This window comes from Heterocephalus glaber, unplaced genomic scaffold (assembly GCF_053883595.1).
Source record: "Heterocephalus glaber isolate CG9 unplaced genomic scaffold, H.glaber_assembly_v1.0 deba00001429, whole genome shotgun sequence".
Classification (NCBI taxonomy): domain Eukaryota; kingdom Metazoa; phylum Chordata; class Mammalia; order Rodentia; family Bathyergidae; genus Heterocephalus; species Heterocephalus glaber.
Window position 1 is genome coordinate 11,380,686 of NW_028258294.1, and position 10,556 is coordinate 11,391,241.

The following is a 10,556-nucleotide window of genomic DNA, read 5'->3' on the forward strand; positions in this document are numbered from 1 at the left end:
GGGAAGGATAAAAAAAAATCAAACCAATCCTCAACATTTTACAGAATTTAATTAAGCACATAAAACTGTACTACTTAATATATTTCTCCATGAACTTTTTGTGAAATTCAGATCGCAGTGTATCATTTACAAATCTTTTGTCTTTCTTCTGATCATCTACACCTTTTGCACAATTCTTGAAGACAACATCATCATCCCACCTGAAAAAAAAAAAAAGGCCCTCATGTTTGCATCACATGACAAGAATACTATGTGCAATGGAAAAATTGGTATTACACAGAAAGATGCTTAGTATGTTTTACTTGACACAGCCAAAGAACAGAGTGATCCTTAATACAGAATCTTGCTTTATTATAGCAGGAGGGACAATTTCTATTTAGAACATACCAAACACCATCTTTATGTCTCTAATAAAAGAAACTTCATTATCAACTTTATTGATGTTTTTAGGTCTAAAACAGAGGCAGTGCAAAGACTACCTTGATTCCAATGATGAATGTAACTGTACTGTATACTTAAAATGTTCCAATAAAATTAATTTAAAAATTAACAAACAACAAGAAAAACAAAACAAAAAAAGACTACCATGATTAGTATAAAGTAGTCAGCTTAGTGTAGTTTAGATTAGGTGGTTTTGAAGATTTTATATATTTCTCTATCGGTTAACATTTGGTAGTCGTCCACTGTACTATTCACATTACAAGGGAAGAAAAAGAAAGAACTATTGGAATGCAACAATTAAGGCCCATATTGGCCTACATCTACATTAACCATAAAGAAATATCTGCTTAGGGCTGGGGATTTAGCTCAGTGGTTCTGCTGCCTGCCTTGCAAGCACAAGGTCCCGAGTTCAATCCCCAGTACACACACACACACACACACACACACACACACACACACACAAAAGAAATATCTGCTTAAATGATTGGATTTCAAAGCATAAGCATTAAAAAGCACCCTTGGGTGGACTATAAAATACTTGTTACAGAAAATAAAGAGCATGATTTCAGAATATGATCTAGCATATAAACAACAAGGCACAAATATATGACATACTGTCATAAATATATATGAAATACAAAGCCATCTAATGTGTCTATTTGCCAGAAGAAGCTGCACATGGGAAATAAACAAAGGATGTGGGTATCTTTGGAAAATATTGAAGTTGTCACTAATGCAGTATACAAACAGATCAATGACTGGAATCTAAGATATATTTCTATTTGTATCCAAAAAAGGGCTGAACGGAGCTGGGGATTTAGCTCAGTGGTGCCGCTGCCTGCCTCAAAAGTACAAGATCCTAAGTTCAGTCCCAGGTACCAAAAAAAAACCAACAAAAAAACAAAAAAGGGCAGAATTAAGCTATATAGCTTAATAAACATTTAATATAGTTTTTTCTATATCCATTCTCTCCTTAACTTACTCCCAACAGGCCTTTTGTCCCTCTTCCCATACTAAAACTTTTCCTCTATTTTGCTAAATCTCAGTACTCACTTCACTTGTTCCACATCAATATCTGACCTCGATGATAATTCCTTTCCTCTTGAAATACAGTACTTCCTAGATACCAATCTTTTCTGGTTCTCATTTCCTTATTCCCCACTGGCTGATCCTTCTCAGCTGATTCTTTTTGTCCATTCAAACAATATTTATTAAGCACCTATTGTGTACTGGGCACTGTTCCAGGGATCAATAACTAATCATTTACCCAACCTTTAGACAGTGTCAGGCTCAGCACTCTGACTTCTCTCTACTTACACTCATTCTCTAGATGATACTGCTCAATGCTACAGCTTTCAAAATTTTTATAAGCTGACAACTCCCAAATTTATTATCTCCAGCTTGTAGTAACTGCAGAAACATACTAAACTATATATCCAAGACAGGTATATAACAGCCCAAACTTTACCATGTCCTAAACCTGTTACCTTCCCCAAGTCCAACCTTAGGCTACATTCCTCCCTATCTCTAGCTTTTCAGTTGCTCAGGCCAAATACCTTGGAGCCTGGTCTCTGTCACCTTGTCAGTAAACCTTCTTTTGAGTATACTGTTGCCACTGCACCGAGTAGGTAGATTTTTACAGCTTTATAAATCATTATAAGGAGCACATTTTTACTGTGAATGAGTTAAGATGCCACTGAAGGTTTAGAGTAAGAACCTATTGTTGTGATTTTACAGTTTACAAAGGATCAGGTTGCTATGTTGAGGAAAAAAATGAGACAAGGATAGAAGGTGGTAAACATGCAAGTAGCTAGAGGCACATCACTCCTGATGGGTGATGGTACCAGTGGAGATTGTGAGAAATACAGTCATATCTCAGTTCACGAACTTGATTCTGTCCATAATTCTGGTCACAAACTGAGTAGGACAAGAACTGAATCAAATTCAATGGTTAGGTTCAATGTTGACCTTATGGAGAAATCTGACTCAGTTCTTGTCCAGTTAGGTTTGCAACCAGAATCGTGGAAAGAATTCAGCTCGTGCACCGAGGTACCACTGTAATGCATGCCATTTAAAAGTGAAGCTGATAGGGTTTCCTATCTTATGTAAAATAATAACCAACTTTCTTCCTACTCAGTATTTCCAATAATCTTTTCTACATATTACCATATATATGTACATGTACACACACACACACACACACACACACACACACTATATAAAGGATTTACTGTTCATCTTCTCTCCCTCTTCAGCCTTTTTCTTCACTCCTCCACATACATTTGCACTACAGAAAAGCATTAACATACAGACTGAAGACCGCTATCCTTAGGCCCACTTGTAAGGTTGGGCTTTGGCTGGGATTCAGAAACCTGTGCTTCAGGTGTTTCTCACTGTTACTATGCCAAAATGTATGCATAATGTGCTTTATGTCCAACACTTACTTTCCTTTGAGGGTCTGGATTTTGGTATGTGCTAGGCAGAAGTTGCCTCTATGACTAGTTCCCAATAAAAACCCTAGGCAAGGGCCAGGGATTTTAGCTCAGTGGTTTCAGCTGCCTGCTGCACAAGTGCAAGGACCGGAGTTCGACCCCCGGTACCAAAAAAACCCCTTAGGCATGGAGTCTCTACTGGGCTTCCCTGGGCAGAAATACCACGCATATGTTGTTTCATTTTTGTTGTTCTGTGTACCTCTTGTGGGAGGGACAGAGCTTAAAGAAGTCTACACATGGATTCCTCCCATTCCAGTCTGTATCTTTGCCCCTCATGATCTGCCTACGTATCCTTACTAAGTTACCCAACAGTAAAACTACATGACATAGCTGTGTGTCTTTACTATGTTAGCTGTGAATACAACCATACACCAAGTCCCCTGAACCTTTGCAGTGAGTATTTCAATGTGAGTGGTGGTCTTGGTAACTACAGCACTGAGACATGCACATAATACATAAAGTTGCATGGTTAAGGGCTCAGTTCATAACTCTACCCCCAGTGTTTAGATTACTGGGTATATAGGTGGCTACTATAAATATCTACTGAAAATGAGTTTTTCTTTTGCTTTCCTTCTTCCATTTTCCCAAAATCAGATATAGAAGAATGTTAGTGGAAGAGGAGTTTTAGAAGCTTAACATAATACAATAGGTAGCCAATTCATAATCTCTTTATATAAACCCAACCCATTACTTAATCTACCTTCTTTTAACTTTGAAGTTGGCCTGCGGCTGGGATGGGCCAGTGAGATTAAGGAGAGGATTTCCACTAAGAATGTTTTCCATACGAATCCTTTCCTCTTCAGCTTTTTGTTCTTGTTCCTGTCAATGACAGAAAAAGACTCAAATTTACTTGTATTAATTCTAGGTCAAAATCTTATATTAGCTCATTAAAAAAAAAAAAGACTATTAGGAATGTATGAGAAGAAAATTAGACATTTTAATTATAAATATTTCATGGTGCCGGGCCAGGGATTTAGGTCAGTGGCACCGCACCTGCCTCGCAAGCACAAGGTCCTCAGTTCGATGCCTGGTACTGCAAAAAAAAAAAAAAAAATTTCATGCTGCCATCATACAGTAATTAATCTCTCCTACCTCTGAAAAACTACGAGATACATATCCAAATCTGTTCTCTTTTGAAGTACAAACAAAATCACCTTAATATTTAAGAATACATCAATAAGCATTTTATATTTTTAAGAACACATTAAACATCAAAGACACATTTAGTAAAGTTAGTGCCTCAATTTTTAGAGCTATACACAGACTGTGATCCAAAGCAATTTTATTTTGAATTATAATGTAAGCTTACATCTTAAGGATTAATGACAAATTATTATCAAGCAACTACTAAAATCAAACTACTATGTAAAAGAAAACATTCCATTAACATGCACTTCTATTAATTTACCTGACACATATCCATTTCATTTTTATGATTTAATCTTTATTTTTATATTTTATCTCTCATTCAACACATCTTTATTTTAGCATCAATCTCTTCAAACTCAAATCACCTGTTTCATTCTCAAAATTAGGAATATAAAATGCCTGAAATCTTTAGCTATAACTTCTAGACCTACCTAATAACATGTTATCTTTATATAAATCCAATTTTGCTGTATTTGGGGAATGACAGCAATTACTAATTTAATAGATCTGGAAATTATGTTAAAGTGAACCTAATTGTCCACAAAGGTTACTGACACGTCATCTTAATGTGAAAATGTGAATGATGGATTTCATTTTTATCAAGAAAACTGAGAAGTGAGAAGATGTTATTTGTAGAAACACAAACAGGAAAATTCCTTTAGGTCACACTGCTCAGAACTTAAGCAAAGTCAGGAACTATCCCTCCAACTGAAGAATAGATAGCCCCTTAAAAAGTATATACAGTATTTAACAAACTATACTATACTTAAGGTGCAAAGATATTTTTCTGAGATGCTAGAAAAATAGGAACTCAAGTATACTTGTGTCCAAACTTTACGTTAACACATAGGTGCTGGACTTTTTGTTTAGAGTACTATTTCCTTTAGAGTCACTTGATTACTACACACAGCACTGGCAGAAAAAGGCACCTACTCTTCCTATATTCAAATACCAGGCGCATAAGCTAATGGTTGGATACCCCATGGGTCAAATCTAAACTACCCTTTCTCATTTTGGCAAATAAAGATTTTGTTGGAACACAATCACACTTACTCATTTATATATTTTTCTATAGCTGCTTTTGTGTTGTAACAGCAGTTGAGTAGTTGCAACAGAGGCTGTACGACCAGCCATCTTAAAGTATTTATCATGTAGCCCTTTACTAAAGGAAGTATGCTGATCCCTGATAAAGGCTAATAGCCTTTTGATGTGGGACATATCAAAATAACAGCTGATGGAAAGAGAAAACAGGGACAAAAGAAACAAGGTTGGGATGCAACTCCAAGAAATACCAACACATTTTTGTACAGAGATTGGATGAAATTCCCTTAACTTCCAGGCCTCTAAAATGTTTATCCTCCTCCAAGGTCAACCCAAATCATTTACATAAATTTGTCTCTGTAAGTATACAGAGGACAGGCACATTAAAAAAACAGAGGGGAATGACTGCCCTCTAGTGGCAAGCAAAAGATCCTAGAAATGTTCTTAATTCTTTACATGCATTTTTCTTCTTCCAATCTGAATCCCCTCTCCCACTTCGGTACCAGGGGTCGAACTCAGGACCTTGCACTTGCGAGGCAGGTACAGTGCCACTGAGCTAAATCCCCCGGCCCTCCAATCTGAATTCTAACAGTCTTCAAAGTCTATCTCATATTCTATTTCTTTTCTGAATTCCTTGACACTTCTCTGAACTCTTATTTCTTCAGATTCTTAGCATTAATCCAAGTCACTATGTTTCTCCAACGGCTTTTCCATCTTTCTAATCTTACACCAAAGTCCATAAAGAACTGTGATACTCTGGCTGAAAATGGGGGCAGATATCTCTATTCAAATGTCTTACCAAGTGTCAAATTCAACATGTTCAAAACAGAACTCATCATCTCTTTCTGCTTAAATACATCCCTTCCACTTTCTCTTTGTATATGCAATCAGTTATCTATGTTTTGGTGCAGCAACCAAACCGTCACCATATGTGGTCAATTCTACCTCCTTTGTTGTTCTATTAGTGCTTGTTTATTTCTCAATTCCAATTCTTATCATGCAAGTTAAGATATTCTTAACTGCACGTGAGGATTATTGAAAAGTCTCCTCAGTGTTTTCCAATCTATCCTTCTTATTTGTGCCATAATAATGTTTCTAAAATGCATATGCAATCTTATCAATCTCCTGCTGAAATCAACTGGCTCCTCATAACCTTTAGAACAAAATCCTAACTCCTGTAGCACTGGTTTATAAACCTTAAATGCTCAGACTTGTGCTTATCTCCCAATTTTATATCTGGGGGTCTTAATCTGTGTGTCTTTTTCCCCAAAGATACTGAATTAGACATTCTTTTCTTCCACTGTGTAAATGAAGACTGTGGATACTTAAAGCAGTTAGGTAACTTGCCCTATAGTACATAAGATCTAGACAAAGATTGCCTCAACAAGTGCCTAGGTGGGAGGCAAGAGAAAGAAACTTTGTAGATCATGACTATACATTATCTTTGATTCTTCTGATATTTAATAAACACCGAGTAAATGTGTATTGACCTAACAAGTGAATACAATCAAGCTGATGACTATTAGCATGTCTGAACTCTTTGAAAAGAATATCCAACATAACCAGGAGACTTAGGATCTCATAAAAATAATCAGATTTATAGATCTATAGGGCACTATCATATTCAGACATGATTAGGAAAATTTCTAATACACAAAGATATTATTTGAGTTTAAAAATGTGTGAGAAGACAGGGAGATGTAAATACTTAACACTCATTTTACCTTCCTGGCCTGCTCTTCAGCTCTTTCCTTTTTAATTTTTTCCAGTTCTGCAAGAAGAGCTGCAGTATCATCGTCATCACTCTCCTCCTCAAAATCTTCATCTTCCTCCTAAAAAGGCATAATTATGATCCATGATATTGGAGAGAAAATACATATCCACTTTTCCCCATAAAAATTACACATAACAAATCTTTAGGACAGAAATAAAATTTCCTAGGGGGAAAATGTACTTAAACATCATGATTAAAATCAACAATGAACCAAAATATAAAGCCCTAGAAAAAGCTTGTGAATTCTTACTAATATGTCCATTCCTCATAAAAGTGCCTTTCAAATTTACATGGCCAAGGGGCCAGGGATTTAGCTCAGGGGTTCTGCCGCCTGCCCTGCAAGCTCAAGGACCTGAGTTCGATCCCTGGTACCAAAAAAAAAAAAATTTACATGGCCAAAAAGAACTTCACATGAAAATATTCTAAAATCAGAAAGTGAATACTTCATGATGAAACACAGTACATATGTACAGTGCATCATCCAAAGAGAATAAAAGTAATTTTATGTAGCTAAAAGCAACTGTCAGCTAGCAATTAGGGATAATTAGACATACAAAAAGGGTACTAAATAATTTCAAATGAATAATCATTAAATTTCACCTAAAACTGGGATTTGTTTTAATGAGTAGTAGTTAACTCCACCAGTTAGCTCTAGAATTAACTGCTGACATATGTGCATAATTAGATACTACCCATGACAGGTCACTTAGATTTTTTCCAGTGTTATGTTGAAAACCTCAAATTACAGTCTATAAGGCACCACTGAATTTTAATGGGTTGATGTGTGACTCCTGGGAACCATTATGTGTACTGAGCTGCTGAAGGAAGCTTCAAATTTAATGAGGAAAGGCCCATGGGTATAACACTAGGGGGTGCTGTTTACAGAATCCAGAACCCAACCTAAAGTGTGTCCTCTGGAAGAAAATATGCTAGCACAACCTCTAGGCCTTAATACAAGACATTTTGGGGAAAGTATGTCCTTTAATAGATTGCTTCTATATTCAGTTCTCGAAAGATCAAACTTGTTCTTTAAGTCCTTAATGCACACTAATACTTTTTATTTTAAAATCAACTGTGAAGTTTAGGGTTGAGTTTAGAGACACATTTGAATAACACTATGTGAAAACAAACACACATCATAAAAGTCAGGAGCATTAAAACAACATACTTTAGAAAAACACGATAAATTACTAGACAGAGACAAAAGGAGAAAACACAACATACATCTGTTAGAGGATCATCTGCATCAAGGTTGGCAGCAGGAATCTGGTCTAACCGAGGCTTCTTTGACACTGAGGAGGAGGTTGTGTGTTCTGAAGGAAAACAAACATCTTTTAGCTCACTGAAACAACTACTGCACTTCTTACAATGTTTAAGAGACCTGTGGGCACACAGAGCCCACATTAAAAGCATTACGGCAGTGTTAGAATTCACAAAAATATCAACACTTGCAATTTGCTACATGAGAGCAAAACTATCAACAACATAATTTTATGAGACAAATATTTGGGACAGTGTTGCACCTCGGGTTGGACGATCCCTATTTTTCTCTCTTGCAGCAGCTCTCTCTCTCTCTTCCAATTCTCTCCTAAAGTCACGATTACGAACCTCTTCAGGGGCATCCTGAGTAGTTTGTCTAAATTAGAAACAAACCAAGGGCAAAAATGTTACTCACCCCAAACAAAGAAAAAAAATTACATGGCTATAGCAATGGAAAACAGTTGATAAATGCAAACTGTCCCTTGAGCATAAAACAAGAATGAGGACAAGATAACACATTTGTGGTGTTTCTAATATTTCAAGAAGCCCAAATAGCATCACTTCTTTTCCTACAATATGGCTGCACACTGATATCAACTCACAGGCTTGTTATAAAAATACTTTTATTTCATATGGATTAGTGCTGATAGTGCTCATAATCTAAGGTAATATATTAATTACTATTCTATCTACATATGCAAATTCCTGGTTAAGAGGAATGTAGATAGCACTGTAAAATCAGAGCATAATTTTATTGTGGACCTTTTATTATCATTCTATTCCTATGAAAATAGGCAAGTGATACAACAAACATGATCATATACCATGATCATGCCCTTTAACAGTTTGTCTTGTGTGTGAATAAGAAAAAAATGAAAGTCATCATTACCTGTATTTTATCTTTGTATGAGAGGGAAGGTCCCTACTTGAATACTGTTTTGAGAGTTGGCTCAAATCACCTTCTCCTTTTCCTCTTCCACCTCTTGCAGGTTCAAAAGTTGGCCTGGCTGCTGTTGTCATTTTTTGTGCCTTGAAAAAAAAGTTGTTATTTCCAATACACTCTCATTTTATAAATTACTCAACATCTATCCTTGTGAAAAACTTCCAATTTTATTCCACGAAAGTTCTCAAACAATTTTTAAACAAAATTCTCAAGAAAACAAAGTATGAGACTCAAGGTGTACATGGAATATGATTTCCCAGGTAGCTCTTATTTAGAACAAAATATTCTGTTATAAAGACCTGAGTTGGTGTTTCTGCACTTCTTTTGGTTGTGTCGCTTCGGACAAGTTCCCTATTTTGTTTGTCACCTGTGGAAATGGCCAATCCTCACAAGACTATGAAAAGTAGGAGACGTGACATGTCAAAGTCCATGTAAAGAACTGCCATGACTAAGTCTTAAAAATACTCACTCTTATTCTACCAAACTAAGATTTGCATTGCATCTAAACCTCAAGAAGAGAAATAAGTTAACAAAAACAAAACAATTTAAAAATCATCGACATAGTTACTCAGTGTTTCAGAGAGAAGTGCTAAAATTCAATTGACAGTTACAAGGGCAATATTCTTTAGCAATCTTTTGATTCAATTTTATCCTTTAACAGCTATCATAATATAAATCAGAACTTATGTGGGTTATACTTAACTTACATAAATTTGTAGTTATATACACACATATTTCTGTATGCTCAGAAATCAGGAACCTCACCCGCAAAGGATCTTAATAACCAAAAATTAGGAACTTATTCTTTACGTTACTTTCAGATTTGAGCAACCAAAACAACTTTGCCTGGAACATATGGTTACTAAAATTCCGTTAGTGTTGGAAAAACACATGAATGGAATGGGTGACAGAAATAGAATTTTTCCTCCCTTTCTTTCTTTTTAATATACATCTCTTAAGTATCAGAAAGGGAAACGGAGTGTATCCGGAGGGGAAAACAGGGTCTCTTGCTAGGGCAAAGTCGCCTCCGGGGAGCCCGCCCTCGGCTGTCACCATGAACTCGCTGCCCTCCCATGGGTGGCGAATACTGCGGTGGGAGCGACCCGGGCCCACCTAAGGGCCTGAAGCAAAGCTGCCTCCACGCTGCGTCCTCAGCGGCTGGCCTGAAAGCTGTGGATGCGCCCCACATGCCCACCGCTCTGGGGCCTTCTCCACCCTCTCCGGAGTCGACCCCAGCTGCCTTTTCCCGTCCTACCCGTATAAGGAGAATATATCGCAATCCTCTCGCCGCACACTTGGGCTCAAACACAAAACAGCAACTTCCGTAGATCATATAAACACCATGGCTACGCCTGGCTCCCAGAATCCTCTGCGTCCACGGCTACGACCCAAGACCCGGAAGCAAAACCCAAGCGCTTTCTCGCTTTCGGAGGCGGAGGCCACGACCAATCCGCAG

General features: G+C 37.0%; 1 protein-coding gene across 1 annotated transcript; it reads right to left on the reverse strand.

Moving 5' to 3' along the window:
* Positions 1–32: 32 nt before the first annotated feature.
* Positions 33–10,549, reverse strand: Cwc15 (CWC15 spliceosome associated protein). Its single transcript, XM_004838056.4, has 7 exons — positions 10,356–10,549; positions 9,047–9,186; positions 8,421–8,533; positions 8,122–8,210; positions 6,848–6,955; positions 3,634–3,752; positions 33–200 (listed from the first exon to the last, which is right to left on the reverse strand). The coding sequence occupies exons 1-7, from the start codon at positions 10,431–10,433 to the stop codon at positions 71–73; spliced, it is 777 nt and encodes a 258-aa protein (XP_004838113.1). The 5' UTR covers positions 10,434–10,549; the 3' UTR covers positions 33–70.
* Between the last annotated feature and the right edge of the window lie 7 nt (positions 10,550–10,556).